General features: G+C 39.0%; 1 protein-coding gene across 7 annotated transcripts in view; it reads left to right on the top strand.

The window, feature by feature from the left end:
• NLGN1 (neuroligin 1) overlaps window positions 1–20,890 on the top strand; it is a 1,307,981-nt gene that overhangs the window by 1,256,929 nt on the left and 30,162 nt on the right. For all 7 annotated transcript variants that reach the window (XM_077290514.1, XM_077290511.1, XM_077290510.1 and 4 more), the window contains one exon: window positions 9,562–9,774. In XM_077290514.1, coding sequence (XP_077146629.1) covers window positions 9,562–9,774 — 213 coding nt within the window. The remainder of the gene's footprint in view (window positions 1–9,561; window positions 9,775–20,890) is intronic.

The raw sequence follows: 20,890 nt of genomic DNA, 5'->3' as shown, positions 1-20,890 counted from the left end.
AAATTGGACAGTAGAAGATTGGAAAAACGTTGCTTGGTCTGATGAGTCTTGATTTCTGCTGCGACATTCGGATGGTAGGGTCAGAATTTGGCGTAAACAACATGAAAGCATGGATCCATCCTGCCTTGTATGGAGCATCATTGGGATGTGCAGCCGACAAATCTGCGGCAACTGTGTGATGCCATCATGTCAATATGGACCAAAATCTCTGAGGAATGCTTCCAGCACCTTGTTGAATCTATGCCACGAAGAATTGAGGCAGTTCTGAAGGCAAAAGGGGTCCAACCCGTTACTAGCATGGTGTACCTAATAAAGTGGCCGGTGAGTGTATATATATATATATATATATATATATATATATATATTTATATATTTATATATAGATTATATATATTTCTATACATATATAGTGTATATATGATTTTTTTTGTATACTTTGCATTTTTCAGAACAACAATATGGTTTAGATGGGCAGACAGTGAGAGATGTCACACATTCATATATGATGAATTCTAATTCAGTCATAAGCACAGTGGAACAAACAACTTAGGTTTCCAAACACCTTAGGTTTCTGCTTCTCCTATGTCTTCACCACAGGAAGGCATAATACTGGTTACTATGACTACCACTATGATTGCAGCAGTTGCCAAAAAGTGCTATTACAGTCCTGTCCAGAAAAGAAGTCAGGGCAAGGTTGGGTGTAGCTATTCAACTTTGATATCATATGGACAGTGACAGATTGTCGATTTTTTATGTACGATCTTAATATTTCAGTGTCTGCACATAATTATTGTTACAATCAAAAAGCGAATCATTCTAGATAATATTTTAGGTTTAAATGTAGTGATAAAATCTCCCCCTCCTCTCTCATTTGTGGCATGTAATCTGAATATATCCATTCAGTGTAGCTAAAAAATTACAGGCTAAGATATTAAAACCAAATATATAAATAAATGAAAGAAGTAGAAATGCCTTTTCAGGTTCTAATTATTGTGAAATAAAAGAGACTATAAAGGTTACGGATGAGCCCTGCGGGGAACTGAGAGCTATAGGATAGACTCTATTAGATATGGGGCTGCCAAATCTACTGTCACTTTTCCCGCAGTTCATGCTGAGCTGATTACTTCATTCCTGACCTGAGGACACAACCTGTTTGCGAGTGAGAATTAATATGAGATGGTAGATCTGTCTTTATGAGCGCGCAATGACAAGTGTGCGGAATGAGTTCTGCTGCTCTGCAACAAGGACACTGATGCACTGTTGTTCTTTGATTTGCTAGAAAGGCCAAAGCTCAACTTCAATTGCCAAGACATCTATGAACCATGTTTCCCCCAAATAACATAATTATAATCATAAAAATAGCACTTGCAGTCAGTTGGCAGATGATTCTAGTCCTTTTATTCTTTACTTATAAGCCCTAAAATAGGAAAGGTTTGAGCGCTATATCTGCCACCGCTTTTAGCTTGTCCCTATATATCTTTTGGAGAAAGCAGAACAGTGTATATTAAAGTAATAATACAAAATAAATAATTCAGTGATCGCTTTGACCTTTCTATAAAGGAATTGTCTAGATAGAGAGGCTCTATACATATATCCTATATTAATACATGTATTTCACCAGCCAGAATGTGACAAGTGTGCAAATCTGTCAACTGTGTTTTAGTGGTGATCCATTAGTGAGATGAAGTAAGCATTTTCAAGGTTATCTGAAGGCCACAATAGTTGAAAGCAAGCTGATAGTTTAATGCAGTAGGCCAATAGTTATTTTTTCTTGTTTGTTTTTTTTGCTTTGTTTTCGTGTATTCTGATAAAACCCCAATGATTATGAGCTGGTTCTTTCCCTTATATACCCCATTTAACAGTTTAATATGGTAATATGGTCATTAGATATATATTTATTAGTCAATGTGAGATTATATCTCAAACAAAACTAAATCTTGACTTACTCCATATCAAACCAAGTTATACAGTATTTGTCCTTTAGAAGCAATTTTTCCAGGGGAGAATACAGTTCATCATGAGGCATGATAAGGTGATGTATAAAGACAACTAAATTATCAAGGAAAATCAATAAATAATACACTACCAGAGACATGCCTACATCAATAAGGGCAAAACAAAAAAAGAAACAAAAAAGGGCAACAAAAAATCTCACTGAACAAAAAGAATTGATTAATATAAAGAAAATATTTAAATAACAAATGTATTAATAAATGGCAGAGTAAGTCAATTAGGATGACAAAACATACCTAGGTTGCAGTATATATCACGTGCCCATGGTCTAAATCCCAGTGACTAAAAAGGCAAGGATATAATTGTTGGTATAACTTATATAATACAATAGTAGTAAGACCTTGTTGTAGTGTAGCCCTTGCACCTCATCACATGTTTCACCCAGCTTCATCAGGGAGTGTGAGGTTTTATTTCTAGAAATAGAAAATACTGTTTTGATCCATAGCATGCCATGTTCCACATCTGTTATCCTTTAGAAATAATGTTTCCAAGGGATCATACAGTGATGCCTGTAATTACTATATATAATGTGTTACAGAAAAGGAAGTATTTCTCCCAGAAAATGATTCCAGTTACACATGTTTTGTTATATCATGTTTACTTCCTTTGTGTGTATTGGAACAACTAAACAAACTGAAAAAAACGCAAATTGGACATAATGTTACACAAAACCCTAAAAATGGGCAGGACAAAATAGTTAGCACATTTCCAAAATTGTGGGTAAACAATTTTGTGTCTGTGTGATGCTTGTTAAAACTCAACTGTGGCAAGTAACTGTTGTGGACAAAATGAAAATCACAGATAAAAAGGAGAGAATTTGACTCAATCTTTGCAATCGTGTGTCGGCGTGCGCCACACTAAGCATGGAGAACAGAAAGAGGAGAAGAGAACTGTCTAAGGAACCACAATCTTTTGTACCTTTGTCCATGGTGTGCAACATAATCAAGATGTTTATAACTGAATGCACTGTAGCTGCTCTCCCAGGATGTGGATGGCAGAGAACAATGATGAAAGGTTGAAGTGGAGGATAGTCTGGAAGGTGGATAAGCAGCCCCAATCAAGTTGTAAAGGAATTCAAGCTGTCCTGCAGGTTCAGGGTGCATCAGTGTCAACATTTGAATGAAATGAAATGCTATGGCAGGAGGACCCAACTGTTGACAGAGACACAAAAAGCAAGACTGCAGATTGCCAAAATATCATGATTTAGCCCAAATCCTTATGAGAAAGTATCTTGTGGACAGATGACACCAAGATAGAGCTTTTTGGTAAAGAACATCATTCTACTGTTTACCTAAAGCGTTATGAGGCCTACAAATAAAAAGAACACAGTACCTACAGTTAAATATGGCGAAGGTTCAAAAATGTTTTGGTGTTGTTTTACTGCTTCTGGCACTAGGTGCCTAGACTGTGTTCAACGCTTCATGAAATCTGAATATTACCAAACAATTTTGGGTCGCAGCGTAGTGCCCAGTGTCAGAAAGCTGGGTTTGAGTCCCAGTTCATTGGTCTTTCAGAAGGAAAATGACCACAATCATAATTCAAAAAGCACTCAGGAATGAATGGAAACAAAGAGCAGAAGAGTTCTGAAGTGGCTAGTAATGAGTCTGGGTCACCTGTGGAGAGATTGCTCTTGGGAGACATTGCTCTTGGGAGAAGGCACTCTTCAAATATGAGAGACCTGTAGCAGTTTGCAACAGAAGAGTAGTTCAAAACTCCAGTTGAGAGGTATAAGAAGCTTGTTGATGGTTATAGGAAGATCGATTGATTGATTGCATTTATTCATTCCAAAGGGTGTACATCCAAATATTAATTTGAGGGTGCCAACAATTTTGTCTAGCCTATTTTTGGGGTTTTGTGTGAAGTTATGTCCAATTTGCCTTTTATTTCAAGTTTTTTGTGTTATTCCAATACAAAAAAAGGAAATAAATATGTGCAATTGTAATAATGTTGTGGGAGAAATACTTTATTTTCTGGAACAATTTCAAAGGTGCAAACACTTTCAGCCCTGACTGTATGGCAATATATGGGTACTATGCACATGACTGTGAAATGTGCATGAGCCCTAGGAGACACTATATTATAATTTGAATGGGCAGATAGTTAAAACCCTGTTACAGATGTCGCTATGTGAGCTGGCATTGCAGAAAAGAACAAATGCCACATTCATAACTGACATTAATATTCGGTGTTGCTACAAAGTCTACAAGCCAGCTGTTAAATCAAGCGGAACAACGGAAAAGAGCAGGTTTGGCCCAAAAACAGAGATGACGATATTTACTGCAAAATATCTGCAGACTTTTGGCTGGTTATACCATACTATTGATTTATTAGCTGAAAATAAAAAAAGAAAGATGAAAAATATTTAAACCGAAAGCATCAAATTGCTTAAGTGTGTTTGTCCAGTTAATTATAAATATCATAAACAAGAGAAAATGATTTTCTTGCTGTATTAAATTACTTTGTTATCAGAAAGCATTTGGTCTTAAAAGTCTTAGAAATTTGAAACCACTAATTGAAATGTTATCAGTTAAATATTTTGCAGAACTTCTCAGACATAAAAATGGTGTTTCCATAGTTATTAGTTTGAGTTAATTAACAATGTTATTATTTTTTTCCATGTAATTATTGTTACAGCATTATTTAATTTAGGTATATGAAAAAAACAAAACTAAATACGACTTTAGCTTTATTTATTTTACATTTCATTCAGTTAAAGGAACACTCCAGAAAAGCCTGATACTTTGTATTATGCCCAGAGCAAGGCTTAAGGATGCATGCACAACGCATTAATACTTCTGTATCATGCACAGGCCCCAGCCTTACTCTATTTATAACACAGTAAGCATCATATTAATAAGGCAGTATCAGACATATCATTGGTGCAAAATGTGATGCGGCACAGTCACAAGAGATAAGGGCCGCACGCTTATATCTCCAAAGCAGTTAAAATTGTGCATTATGAGGAACTATTAGTCTGCAAAGGGTCCACATACTGTTCTGCACAGCAGTCTCCACCACCCAAAGAGACAACACTTCCACTGTCTGGGATGTACCTCATAAGTCGTTGTTGAGTGGCAATTCAATAGCCAAAGATGTATGAGATATATCTTGGCTGTTAATGGCCGTATCTCTGCCTGAAGCTAGGGTTCATTTTGAAGCTGAGATTTTCGGTGGTAGTAATCCAGCTTGAGATATCAAGTGTAAGGCCACGTTCATAAGTTTGGTCAGTATTTTAGATCACTATTTGTAAACTAAAACCAGGAGTGGGTGATAAATACAGAAGTGGTGACGTGTTTCTATTATACTTTTCCTCTAATTGTTCCACTCCTGATTTGGCTTACTCATGCTAATGCAAAATACTGATCAAATACTGAATGTGTGAGCATGGCCTTAAATGAGAAGTGCAGATGTACGCTCACGAGACTTTCACTTTCATTGGTGATTTCTCAGACTGGGTTGTACAGTGGTGATTCTGGTCTCAGCTTCAGGCCACATTCACACATTCAGTATTTGGTCAGTATTTTCCATCAGTATCTGTAAGCCAAAACCAGAAGTGGAACAATTAAAGGAAAAGTTTAATAGAAACATGTCACCACTCCTGCGTTTTTGATCCATCCGTGGTTTTGACTTACAAATACTAACGTAAAATACTGACCAAACACTGACCATCTGTATGTCAATATGTCAATATGAGACTTATTTAGATGCAGTACAGGGTAAGATAGAGCATTCATAAATGCACTCGTCACAGCAACCAGTATACAATAGAAGAAAGGGAGTTGGCAGACTGCAGTACCAAGGACAGGAGGGAGATGTTGTGTAATCTCCTCGTGCACCCATGTATCACACCTGCAAAGTAACTAAATTATTTAAAAAAAGGAGAGAAAGGATATGTGATTTTTTTACATGATTTTTTAAACTCCCTGTCTGTAATATGGCTTGCCTGTAATTCCCTTCATTAATGACATATAGCAGACTATTATAACTTGTACAGTGGTGGTCAGTATCTGGACCATCACAGATCAGCTGTTTCCAGTGGATCGCAGAATGTACAGCAGAGTTGTTTTCCATCTCCCGATTCGCTGGGTAAATCTTGCTCTCCTATAAGGTCTTATGGTCAATGGAGTCCTCTTTCGCCCTTTCTCTCTGTCCTATACAGTGTACGCTCTTATGATGAATGGGGTACTCTCTCTCCACCTTTTTTAATGTAAGGTCTCCTCTAGAATGTAAGCACTTATGGTTAGCGAGTTTCTTTCTCACTTACCTCTCCTCCACATGTATTTTGCATAAAAGTGGCAAAACACAAAAAAAAGCTAAAGAATAAAGCTGCCTTATCAATTTTACCACAAGCAGAATGGCATGAAAAAAAACTGGAAAAAAAAGTTCCTGGATTGATGGTGTTTGTTCATTCTGCCTACCAAAAAATGGAATAGAAAGCGATTAAAAAATGTCAGGTGCCCACAGTCACATGACTCCATCAGCAAAAATATGGAAAAATTATAGCTCTCAAAATGTAGTGATACAAAAATTAGCGTTTGCAAAAAAAGCATCCTTTATTGTGTGACAGCAGCAAACGTAAAAAAAAGCTATAAATTTGGTATTGTAATCACACCAACTAGAATAACAAAGTTGTCTAATCACTTATACCACATGAGAAATGGCACAAAAAATAATAAATAATAAAACCAATTTTTCACCTTATCTTAATTATTCCATGCTGCCTCCTAAAGATCGCAGTAAGGCTCTGCTCACATTTATCCTGCACACTAGGCTGATCGCTTACACAGTGGTTTCCATGTAAATCTCTAAAAGACGTGATTCAGATGTATCCCCAAAGGAAGATCCCCTATGATGAGGCAGATGGAGCCACTGTGGACTCCATCTGACCTATGATCCAGCGGTGTCTGTCTTTTTAGGCATGCATAAAAGTGCCATCAGCCACAGTTTTGTGCACCTCTGAAAAGAAAGGCAACACTGATCAGAGGCCAAATGGAGTCCACAGTAATTCTGCTGCCTCATAGTGAAGAGATCCCTCTCGGTTTCATCTGAATCATGTCACTCAGAGATTTAGATGGAAAGAGCCCAGAGTAGAGCGCTGGATAAATGTGATCCCAAACATTATGTAAAATAATCCTAACAAAAGCTTCAACTCAATCCACAAAAAATATCAAATATTCACTCAAGTCCATCATCTGTAAAAGGAAATATAGGGGCATCCATGTTTCTGGTAGTACAAAGGCTCTGGAAAAGCAAAATGGCTTCTCACCCCCCCATAAGAAATCCAGCTAATTCTGCTTTCTCAAATCCAAATGCCCCTCTCCCCTCTGAGGGCCACAGTATGCCTAAACCACATTTCGCGTCCACATGTTAGAAATTTATGGAGCCTGCTGAATTTATGGATGTGTGTCTCCAGAAGCACTAGCTGGACTAAAAGATCAGCCCTGTATGTTCTTTACATATGACTTGAAACTTGAGATTATGGTCTTGATTCACATAGAAACCTTTGCAGCAAAAAATCTGTGGCTATAAGATTACTTTTTGTATTTCTTTATTCATAAAACATTTCCTAAGAATGATGTTGCACTGTCTGTTAAAACTCATATAAGCTATCCATAAGTCTATCAGTTAGATATTATGTACATTTCATTTTGGGTGTATTTTACATTGCCCTATAACCCCAGTAAGCAGTTTTCATAATCAGAATGATGAGGTTATGTTCACCTTCATGCAGAGTTTTTATTTTACATACTATTGAGAAAGCGCAGTTTCCGTGTAGCAGTATGGTACAATAATTCAGATTTGTCATGCAATATTTCTACTGTTTCATCACATTTTTTTCCATACATTTTATTTTCAGCTCTACTGACAGTTTAATAATGGCATAAATATTTAGCTTCTTATGAGCTTATGTAAAGAAAAATAAATCTATTCATCGTACACACAAACTCTTATACCTTATATCGACAATAAAAGATAAAGGATAACAAAACAAACTAATATAAAATAATTTGGTTGTACAATGGAAATAAAAAAACAAGGAAGGGAATTAAAGCACAAAGTTGTGAAGAAGAAGAAGAATAAACTATAAATGTTTTAGAAGTTTGTCTTCTACTTAATTGACAGATTAAAGTACCAGATGGTCTAGAGTTTAATAAAGTTTTCAATAAAGCACAACTTTATTATAGCATATAAATGTCCAACATATAATTTTTATGTTATTTACCTAAGATGAAGGAGACAATAAAGTGTAGAAAGGTATAAAAAAATGTTTTGAAACCTGCCATTCTAGAAGCACTTGCCATCATTGATTACTGCAACCCATGTGATTAAATACCAGCAATGATAATTAGAAGAAACTGCTTTGGCAATATGAATAATATTTTTCTGATAGATTTATTAATAAAAACCTACAAATAATTTTTGTTTTGCACCATTGTTTAACATGTTTCAAGATAATGCACACAATCCAATGCTCTGCATTGACAAGTGTCATGCACCCACAAACAGCTGTCTGCAGGTGGAGTTTTTTTCCTTTAGGAAAATACCCTAATTTGGCTGAAAAACTCAAGTAATGTTGCAAAAGTCAGCACTGACTTGGGGTGGCATTAAAGAGTAAGCCAATCTCCTGTACGAGGTTAATTTGCTGCCTTATTTTTTCCAAGGAACCTTTCCTGGGCTATATGTCTTGCTACACTACCTTGACATTCTCCAAGAGGAAAATGTTGACTGGGAGCAGTATTATGAAACTGATTTGAGCCTTGGGCCACTAGAATTTGATGGTGTTAACTAGTGCTTAAAGTCTGCTGTGTACTATGGCACAAATAACCCTAGAATAAAATCTATTTAAACCACTGAAGCTCTGTTCAATCAGTGTGAAAATCGGAATATGCATCTTTTGTTTGTTTTATCTTCCTTTCTCCAATTGTAACATAAGACAATATTGTTCATAAATGTCACCATGTGTATCATTGTATAATGCTTTTATTATAGACATAGGAGGAATAAATTATCGATAGAAATGTATTTAGATCATAACAAATCTCTTTACCTGTATGATATTCATTTTAAATACCTATGAAAACATCCTGTAATCTTTATAACTAGGCCTTGCTTTTGGTGTGCAAATCCCTCAAAGTCCTATACCTCTGACAGTAGTAAGAAGCTTTGTAGCTGCTTCTAAAAATATCTAGAGAGAGAGGAGATAAGCTAATTTGGTGACAATGTTATATACTATCATAGCCGACATGGTGCATATTTTTATATGAATATTGTTATCACAGTTATTTTATAATACTTCTGCTTTATTTTATATGTCCTAAAATTAAATTCTATCCTGGAGTTCATGTCATTTCTCAATGTTGGTAGATCAATTCAAGTCTGTCATTACAATGTCATATTCAATGTCTTACTTTTTAGATATGAACATTATGAAGAATGTGCTCGAAAATCAAATATATGACATGAGGAAAAAATTGCATTATTGTCTGAAATAGTTTTTTCCCTTAAAGTTAATCCTTTCAGTAATGGTTCATATTTATTTTTGCGCAGGTTTTCTAAGCACCGGTGATCAAGCTGCAAAGGGAAACTATGGCCTTCTTGATCTCATTCAAGCCTTACGTTGGACTAGTGAAAACATTGGATTCTTTGGTGGTGATCCCTTAAGAATAACAGTTTTTGGATCTGGTGCTGGTGCATCATGTGTCAATCTGTTAACTATGTCCCATTATTCAGAAGGTAACCGTTGGAGCAATTCAACCAAAGGTATTATGCAGGTTGCAAATTTTGTCATTTTTGGTGTTTGCATGCGGCTGTGTGTGACTGTCCTCTGGCCTCACAACAATTTTCAGTCATTATCATTTTTCCGTTGACATCACGGAGTGCAATTAAAGTGCTGTTGTCTGGCTCATGACTGATGTGTTTGTTATAAAACTTACTAGTACAGTTTTGAGATGCTTGTACATCACAAATACACATTGCTTGTCTTTTTTCTTAAAGGTGTTTTTTTATATCCTATGAACCACACAGAATAAGGTCAATTGTATTCTGTCATTCTTCAGTGGCATGTTTAGTTTCTCACAAGAACCCTTGGCTTGTAAGAGCAAAATACAATTTTATTTTAATGGTTGCTGCTCAGGAAACATTATCTAGGTTAAAAGAGGAGTTTCAAGATAAGACATACTCACTGAAAATTCATGAGTTGAATTTATTACTGCCTGTGAGAAGGAACTTTAAATATTTGCATGCATGATTCCAAATTGTCAGGGTTTTGAGATTTTAGTCATATTTTATTCTACTCTCAGTTGGCTTTTTTCTTATCCTTTTCGGTTCCACCCAGTGAAATGAAATGTAAGGTTTTTGTGACCTATTTTGGCCCAATTCACACATATGGTTTTCATGGATATGTTCAATCCATTATTTTCATGGCCAGAACACAAACCCATTAAAGTCTATTGGCCTTTTGACTTGCAACGTTTTTTACGGTCCGATTGTCCACAAAATAAGTAACTGGAATGTGTACAAATTTGGTACAATTACCATGTTCTGTCTGGTCTGAGTGAATTTGGTCTTATGTGCAGTTAAGAAGGGTTAAGGTTAGTGTAACTGAAACACAAAGATTTATTCTAAAATAAGTTTTACCTATACTGTACGTTTATTACATTTTATCAATATGCAATAATTTTCTCTACATAGGTGATTTGTTTGAAAATAACATTAATAGAGGTTACTAGATGTGAACCTGTTATCAAATTCTATTAAAATGTGGGCATACAAATCTCTACTTTCTTACCTTTGCTTTTGAATAAAAAAAAAAAACCTAAAATTTATGGAGGATAATAACCTGCTTAAAAAAAAATCAAAAACAGGATTTTGTGACACTTTGTCACCAGATGTTTATTATATATACACCTGTGTGAGGTCACCCATCGATTTTAACGGTATTGAATTTTTCCATGAGAAATTTGAGTTTTTAACTAAATTCAAGAAAATATTATGATGGAGACATCACTTTATTGTACAAAACACATACTGTAAAGTAGCTAATAAGCATTTTTATATATTGTACACACTTTTTGTATATCAATTTCAACTAGATAATTTAAAGCTAGAGATAAGATAATAATTTCAAGGAAAATATAATTCACCTCAAACTATCAGAAAATTTTGTTCAAGTCCAATTTTTTTGTTATTTATTGTTTATGAATCCAGCAAAAGGTTAGTCGGCCAGCTGCTATTCTGCTTATTTGCAGAGGGCTGTGAACGGGTTGAAAAAATATTAATACAAATAATAATAATACTCATTTTGCTATTTACCTGTTTTCTGGAACAGCTCACTCCCTTGTATTCCGTGCTGCACCCTCCAGCCTCTTCTTTTCACCTCCACAGAAGGCAATATCCTCTTCCTCAAGCTTCACTCTGTAATGGGGTTTCTGGTGCTCAATAGACCTCTCATGTCACGATACATATCAAAACATGAATTGCCCAAGGTCTACTTAGTGCATTCTAAAGTCAGAGACCTACTCAGGATGATAATCTCTGGTGCAGAGTAAAGAAGGAGGAAGATGATAGCTTGTGCCTTGAGAAATTGCTGTGCAGAGGGCCAGCTGTGGTGGTTGGGAAGGTTAGCGGTGAGGAGAGTATTGTTAGTTTTTTTACTTCATATCTACTATGCTCTGGAGGCTCAGAATCAAACTTTCAAGCCAAATTCCAGCTATTTGCTGAATTTTAATTTTGATAGATTTGAATTTTCTTCATTACTTATTCTTTTTAAGACTAAGTTACATATGTAAAATTATATTATTTTGCTACATTTGTAGCTGGGTGTCCAGTTGGGACCTGGTTACTCTCTGCCACTATTCACACTACAGTAGGTAGGTTCTAACATTAGAGAGTGCAGTTACTTTCCCAATTGGGTGCACCTTGTCATGGTGGGACAGCTTTATCCTTTTTTTAATCAAAAACAGCATTTACTAAATACCCTATGTTAATTATTTAATTCACTTGCTTTTTTACTTATTCATTTTCATTAGGGTATAGGCACACTTTGCTTTTTCTTTGGTTTTGCTTATTTTACTATATTTGTATTTTAAGGCAATTTTTCTGAACAATAAATCTTTCTCTTCATATTTGCATTTAATCTTGTGAGAATAGCATAGAAAGCTGTAGTCTTGAATTCAGCATAAAAAACTCTGATACCTGATGGAAAACTGACAAGCTCATTATAAGTCAATGAAGAAAGAAACATATCCACCTTAACTGATGATAATTGATCACGGAAGATCATAACAGACTTGTCATATCCATGATTGCTCTATAAAGATAGAAATCATGGTGCTAGTGTGAACAGAGGCACTTGAAGGGTTGCTTCACCTAAAGTTCTATCTGTAAATGTTAATCTAAAAAGCGTAATACTTTTTTATTAGACACCACAGAGTTATCAAATACAATTCCATCTTTGGATCCACATGTAATGCAATCACAAATGCACATATTGTAAATATTATCAGCATAACATCATAAAGGCACAATCAGCCTTTATATTGTGTAATATTAGTGATGAGCAAGCACTAAAATGCTCGGGTGCTCGTTGCTCAGATCAAACAATTTGTAATACTCGGGTACTCAGACAGAACAACGAGCCCAATGTAAGTCTATAGGAGACCCGAGCATTTTTACCGCAATTCCCCCCAGGGGTCCTTTTAAGGTTTAAAAACATCTGAAAATGATGGAAACACTGCTCAAATAACATGAGAACATCATGGCAAATGTCCCTGGAAACATTTCAGACTCCTAAGTCACAGCTGTAAACAATGTTGGCTATGTTTCTCAACTCTAGGCCTCAAGACCCACCAACAGGTCAAGTTTTCAGGATATCTTTAGTATTGCACAGGTGATGGAATCATTGTCTGAGGAGGTACTGCAGTTATCACCTGGACAGTACTAAGGAAATCCTGAAAACGTAATGTCATTGTAACATTTAACAACCCTAGCTGGCCATGTGTTGTGTGACACATAAGCTGATATATCTTGTTTCATTTATGAAGGATGGACTCTTATAGTCACAGAGCCTATTTTTAGGGGGCCATCAGGCGGCATTAATCTTCTTAAAGGGCCATTAAACAGTGGGTCTCCTATACTGTTATTGCCTGTGCAGTGAGTGACTGGGCTGCCAAAAAGTTAGGGCGCACCCCGATAACCCTTTCACGAGATGTACAGGAGGGCCTCCTGGAAAAATGTTGCATTGAATGCAAGGCCTGGCCTGCCCCAAAGTTACTTGCACCCCAATAACCATTTCAGCAGACGTACTTGAGGGCCTCATGTCAAAATTGTTCCCATTAGAAGAAAGTGTGTTTCCCATACTGTTTGCTTACGCTCTGAATGCAAGCCCTGCCCTGCACCAATGTTGCATGCACCCCAAAAACTGTTTCAGCAGGCGTACTTGAGGGCCTCAGGATAAAATTGTTCCCATTAGAAGAAAGTGGGTCTCCCATACTGTTTGCTTATGCACGGAATGCAAGGCCTGCCCTGCACCAATGTTACATGCACTCCAATAACGCTTTGAAACCACGTACTGGATGTCCACATGAAACAAAAGTTCCATTATTATTATTTTTTATTACCATAAATTTTGTCCATGAAGTGAATGCAAGGTCTGGCCATAATCTCTTGGAAGAAACGTGGAGGAGGGTCTCATAAAAAAATTTCACATTACAAAGGAGCGCTTCACCTATACTTGGAATGCCCATACTAAGTGCATGGGCTGACAAACATTTCCCATGGGGGTAAATTAAAAAAAAAAAATGTTTACCGCCATCATACACTCTTGCAAAAACTAGAGTGGCTGTAGCATCACGGAATACGTTCACCCTCATGTTCTAGTGGTGATGTCTTAAGGAGACGTGCAGGATGTCCTCCTATGAATGTTTTCCGAATGTAAAGGAGCGGGTCTCCAATACTTGTAATGCCCATACTCTAAGTGTAAGGGCTAACAAACATTTCCCCATTGGGGGTACATTTAAAAAATTTTTTTTACAGGCCTCATAGACACCCTTTCAAAAAAATAGGCTGGCTGTAGCATCACAGAACACATTTACCCTGGCCTGGCATTCTAGTGGTGGTGGATGATGAAGATGAGGAGAAGGAGGAATAGAACATGAAATAGCCAAAATCAGGAAGCATATATCCATGTGTGGGTGTGAATAGGTGCATGGGAATACACCTCCCAAAAAGACACAGTATTTAGGTTATGTTTTGCTGTCATTTGGTGGTGTAGAAAAGTCTTGCCCAATCCAGCCCCTGTTCATTTTTATAAGAGTCAGCCTGTCTGCATTTTCAAATGATAGGCAAATGAGCTTATCTGTTATAATTCCACCAGCGGCACTAAAAACTCGATTTGACAAAATGCAAGCGGCAGGACAGGCCAGGACCTCCAAAGCATAGAGAGCCAGTTCATGCCCCATGTCCAGGTTGGATACACAATACTTAAAAGGCACAGAGGAATTACAGAGGACATTGGTACGGTCAGCATGGTACTCCCTCACCATTTTCCTAAACATTCCATTCCTTGTGACATTACCCTGTGCCTCTGGGCCACGGCGATGGGAGGGTCTGAGAAAACTGTCCCAGAACTTTGCCAGTGTTGCCCTGCCACTGCTGGATTGGAGTTGTGTCTCTCTCGCCTGTACTCCTTGGTTGTCCAACGCACTGTGACATCTGTCACCAGCATTTTCAGATGGAAATTTTTTTAATAATTCCGCAACAATGGCCTTCTGGTTATGCACCATTTTAGTACACCTGTCTGCCTCTGGAACAAGAGATTGAAAGTTATTCTTGTAGCATGGGTCTAAAAGCGTCACTACCCAGTAAAGACTGTCACGCAAAATTTTTACAGTACGAGGGTCATTGGAAAGGCAGCGCAACATAAAATCATCCATGCGTGCCAGCCTGGTAACAGAAAAACCTTCCGTATCCTCAATAGGATGAGTGATCAAGGTGTCTTCCTTCTCTTCCCTGTCCTCAGGACATCCACACTGAACAGACTTTGACAGTTGTGCTTGTAGTACCATCTATACCGCATGAAAGTAGCTCCTGCTCTTCCTTCTCCTCCTCTTCCTCATTGTCAATCAATCCAAGTTGGGATGAAATGAGGCTGGGCTGTGTGTAATCACCTTCCATGGCTCCTTGCTCCATGTCCTCGTGCTCTGCCTGTAATGCTTCCTCTTTCATTGTGAGCAGAGAGCTTTACAGAACGCAGAGAACCAGGATGGTGACACTAATTATGGAGTCATCACCGCTCACCATCTTGGTGGACTCCTCAAAGTTTTGCAGGATGGTACATATGTCTGACATCCATGTCCACTCCTGAGGTCTTATGTGTGGAGTCTGAACTGAATAATGGCCTTGCTGATGCTGGTGGTCAACACCTTCCAACGCATGGGGACATCACACACCAGTCGGTGAGCCGAAAGCTGCAAATGCTGTTGAAGTACGGCAAGGGCAACTGAAGCTTTAGCTGACTTTCTAAAATGGGCACACAGTCGGCGTACTTTTATGAGCAGATCCAGAAGCTCCGGATAGGTTTTGAGAAAACGCTAAACCATGAGGTTAAGCACATGGGCCAGGCAAGGCACGTGTGTGAGCTCGCCTCACCTCAGAGCTGCATCCAGGTTCTGACCATTGTCACACATGACCATGCCTGGCTGTAGGTTCAGCAGTGTCAGCCACAGATCTGACTGCTGTTTCAAAGCTGTCCACAACTCTTCAGCATTGTGTGGTTTGTCACCTAAGCAGATTAGCTTCAGCACAGCCTGTTGGACCTCGGCTGAGGCAGTGCATCTAACTTGTGACTGATGTGCTACTTTTGGAGATGGAGGCTGAAGAGGAGGTGGAAGAGGAGGTGCAGGAGCTGCAGACTGTGGGGGCAACCCAGATTGATGTAGGACCTGCAATCCTTTGGGTTGAGAGGATGTGCACCATCCCAAAGTCTGACTGGGTCCTGCCTTCCACTATGTTAACCCAGTGTGCCATCAGCAATATGTACTGTACCTGCCCACAAGCACTTGCCCCCACGTGTCCATGGTTAGGTGGACTTTCCCAGTAACAGCAATGTTGAGGGCACGGCTAATGTTGTGGGACACGTGCTTGTGTAATGCAGGGATGGCACACCGAGAGAAATAGTGGTGGCTGGGGACCGAATACCTTGGGACGCCCACCTCCATCAGCTTGTGGAAAGCTTCCATCTCCACAAACCTAAAAGGCAACATTTTGAGTGCAAGCAGATGAGAAATTTGTGAATTTAGTACTGTGGCCTGTGGGGCATAGGGGCATACTTCTGCTTCCTTTCTAATGACCGTGGTATGGACAACAGAGGGCTGTGCTGGGACAAGGATGTGCTCGATGATGATGCTAGTTGAGTCTGGGTAACGGGAGGTGCAGGGCAGGAGGCATCTTTACATGCACCATGGACAGGGGATTGGCTTTCAAGCACAACAGTGGGGAATGGAGTGGTGTTACCCGCAGACACTGTTCCTGGTGCCTGTGGTTTGGCCCACAAAGTCAGGTGCTTTTCTGCCATGTGACTGATCAAGCTGGTGGAGGTCAGGCTGGTAGTTTTGTTACCCCTGCTGATGCGGGCATAGCAGGTGTTGCAAATGGCCTGTTTGGGGTTATCGGCAGAGTCTTTAAAAAACAACCAGACTCAGGAAGACCTTACAGTTGGACTGTCAACTTCCGTCTGGTTGGTGTTGCGTGGAACAGTTGACCACCTTCTGTCTGCGGACACCACACTGCATCTTCCTGCCTGTTGGGGTGATATGCCTTCATCACCCTGTGTGCTTCTGTTCTCGCACTGCATGTCTTCCTGCCTAGTTGGGTTAGTTACTATATCATCCACCACCTCTACTTCCACTTCCGCACCCTAGTCCTCATCCTGAGTTTCTCGCAATTGTGTCTCATCATCGTCCACCACTTGTGATGCATTAACACAGTCACCTTCGTGTGACCATGGCTGCTCAAATATTTGGGCATTGCTACATGGAATCTCATCTTGCCTCACTTCAAGTGGACCGGGAGAGAGGCCAGAATTGAAAAATGGGAAAATTAACAACTCTTCGGAGTGTCCAAGTGTTGGATCAGTTGTCTCAGGGTACTCAGCATGATGGGAGGAAGGAGGATAAGGGTGAGGAATATGCAGTCCAGAGTCACGACTACTCAGACTTGACCGTGTGGAAGATATGGTGCTGGTGGTGGCAAAGTGACTGGAAGCATTATCCGCCATCCAATCAAATACCTTTTCACGCTGCTCTGGTGTCAAGAGTCCTGTTCTGCCATGCCCTATGAATTCTGACAGGAATCTGTTGTTAGAAGATGTGAATGTTTGTTGTGACCCACTTTCAGCTTGCCCATGGCCTCGACCTCTGCATGCACCATCACCATCACATCCACTTCCCCGTCCCTTGCCATGCGCTTTGCCCATTTTAATAAAAAGGTGAATGCAAGCCTCGACTCTAAGCTAATGACACAGTTTGTAGGCCACAGATAGATGAGGCGTGTGACAGAGATACTAGACTGTTCAATATGTAGCCAGTATTTTTTTTATTTTTTAACCCCAAAATGGTGTTTTGAGCTAGGGTAGCAGACAGCAAAAAAAGTGGAATGTAGGCCTGAAAAATAACTATTTGTAGAGCACAGATAGACCAGGAGTCTGACAGAGATATCACGCTTTTCAATATGTGGCCTGGACTTTTTTAATTTTTTTTTACCCCAAAATACTGTATAGACCTAGGGTAGCAGACAGCCAAAAAAGTGGAATGTAGGCCTGAAAAGCAACTGTTTGTAGAGCACAGATAGAACAAGAGTCTGACAGAGATATAACAGTCTTCAATGTGTGGCCAGGAGTTGTTTTTTATTTTTTTAACAACAAAATACTATATAGACCTAGGGTAGCGGACAGCCAAAAAAGTGGAATGTAGGCCTGAAAAGCAACTATTTGTAGAGCACAGATAGACCAGACTTCTGTCTGAGATAACAGGCTGTTCTATACGTGTCCTGTATTTTTTTATTTTTTACTCCAAAATACTGTATATATGTAGGGTAGCGGACAGCTAAAAAAGTGGAATGTAGGCCTGAAAAGCAACTATTTGTAGAGCACAGATAGACCAGGAGTCAGACGGAGCTACCACACTCTTAAATATGTGGCCTGTGGCCTGTATTTCTAACCTCTGCATGCACCATCACCATCACATCCACTTCCCTGTCCCTTGCCATGCGCTTTGCCCATTTTAATAAAAAGGTGAATGCAAGCCTCGACTCTAATCCAATGACACAGTTTGTAGGCCACAGATAGATGAAGCGTGTCACAGAGATACTAGACTGTTCAATATGTAGCCAGTATTTTTTTTTATTTTTTAACCCAAAAATGGTGTTTTGAGCTAGGGTAGCAGACAGCAAAAAAAAGTGAAATGTAGGCCTGAAAAATAACTATTTGTAGAGCACAGATATACCAGGAGTCTGACAGAGATATCACACTTTTCAATATGCGGCCTTGAGTTTTTTAATTTTTTTTTTACCCCAAAATAGTGTATTGACCTAGGGTAGCAGACAGCCAAAAAAGTGGAATGTAGGCCTGAAAAGCAGCTATTTGTAGAGCACAGATAGACCAGACTTCTGTCTGAGATAACAGACTGTTCTGTACGTGTCCTGTATTTTTTTATTTTTCACTCCAAAATACTGTATAGATGTAGGGTAGCAGACAGCTAAAAAAGTGGAATGTAGGCCTGAAAAGCAACTATTTGTAGAGCACAGATAGACCAGGAGTCAGACGGAGCTACCACACTCCTCTTAAATATGTGGCCTGTGGCCTGTATTTTTAACCTCTGCATGCACCATCACCATCACATCCACTTCCCCGTCCCTTGCCATGCACTTTTTAATAAAAAACGCCCATTTTACTAAAAAGGTGAATGCAAGCCTCAACTGTAATCTAATCACACAGTTTGTAGGCCACAGATAGATGAGGCGTGTCACAGAGATACCAGACTGTTCAATATGTAGCCAGTATTTTTTTTTTTTTTTACCCCAAAATGGTGTTTTGAGCTAGGGTAGCAGACAGCAAAAAAAGTGGAATGCAGGCCTGAAAAATAACTATTTGTAGAGCACAGATAGACCAGGAGTCTGACAGAGATATCACACTTTTAAATATGCGGCCTGGAATTTAAAAAAAAAATTTGTTACCCCAAAATACTGTATAGACCTAGGGTTTCAGACAGCCAAAAAAGTGGAATGTAGGCCTGAAAAGCAACTTTTTGTAGAGCACAGATGTCTCTGAGTGATCCAATGTTGTCCTAATGATGATAAATATAATCCACCTGTGTGTAATCAAGTCTCCGTATAAATGCACCTGCTCTGTAATAGTCTCAGGGTTCTGTTTGAAGCACAGAGAGCATCATGAAGACCAAGGAACACAACAGGAAGGTCCGTGATACTGTTGTGGAGAAGTTTAAAGCCAGATTTGGATACAAAATGATCTCCGAAACTTTAAACATCCCAAGGAGCACTGTGCAAGCGATCATATTGAAATGGAAGGAGTATCATACCACTTCAAATCTACCAAGACCCGGCCCTCCCTCTAAACTTTCATCTCAAACAAGGAGAAGACTGATCAGAGATGCAGCCAAGAGGCCCATGATCACTCTGGATAAACTGCAGAGATCTACAGCTGAGCAGGGACAGTCTGTCCATAAGACAACAGTCAGTCATACACTGCACAAATCTGGCCTTTATGGAAGAGTGGCAAGAAGAAAGCCATTTCTCAAAGATATTCATAAACAGTGTCATATAAAGTTTGCAACAAACCACCTGGGAGACACACCAAACATGTGGAAGAATGTGCTCTGGTCAGATGAAACCAAAGTTAAACTTTTTGGCAACAATGCCAAACGATATGTTTTGCGTAAAGGCAAGAAAGCACATCACCCTGAACACACCATCCCCACTGTCAAACTTGGTGGTGGCAGCAGCATCTTGGTTTGGGCCTTCAGAATGGACAGGGAAGATGGTTCAAATTGATAGGAAGATGGATGGAGCCAAATACAGGACTATTCTTGAACAAAACCTGTTGGAGTCTGCAAAAGACCTGAGACTGGGATGGAGATTTGTCTTCCAACAAGACAATGATCCCAAACATAAAGCAAAATCTACAATGGAATGGTTCACAAATAAACGTATCCAGGTGTTAGAATGGCCAAGTCAAAGTCCAGACCTCAATCTAATCGAGAATCTGTGGAAAGAGCTGAAAACTGCTGTTCACAAACGATCTCCATCAAACCTCACTGAGCTCGAGCTGTTTGCCAAGGAAGAATGGGCAAGAATTTCAGTCTATCAATGTACAAAACTGATAGAGACATACCCCAAAAAACTTGCAGCAGTCATCGCAGCAAAAGGTGGCGCAACAAAGTATTAAGTTAAAGGGGCCAAATAATATTGCATGCCCCACTTTTCAGTTTTTGAAATTCCACAAAAATTTAAAATAACTAATAAATTTTGTTCAACTTCACAATTGTGTTCCACTTGTTGATTCTTCACCAAAAATTTACATTTGGTATCTTTATGTTTGAAGCATGATGTGTGGGAAAAGGTTGAAAAGTTCCAGGGGGTCGAATGCTTTAGCAAGGCACTGTATATATATATTGTGAGGCAGTGACCAGTGTCACATGTAAGGATTGCTGTGTGTTCCCCCCAGGATGCGCACGGAGGAATATTGAGGCCATGTGAGTGCATTGCAATCACAGGTATAGCTGTGATTGCAATGCAGAATAAAAGTGAGTATAGGCCTTAGACAAACTATTTGTCCATGGCAGATTTAGGAAGCCTGCTGGGATTA

Source organism: Ranitomeya variabilis, chromosome 2 (assembly GCF_051348905.1).
Source record: "Ranitomeya variabilis isolate aRanVar5 chromosome 2, aRanVar5.hap1, whole genome shotgun sequence".
Taxonomy (NCBI): Eukaryota; Metazoa; Chordata; class Amphibia; order Anura; family Dendrobatidae; genus Ranitomeya; species Ranitomeya variabilis.
Note: the sequence above shows the minus strand (reverse complement) of the source record. Positions and strands in the feature narration are given on the sequence as shown.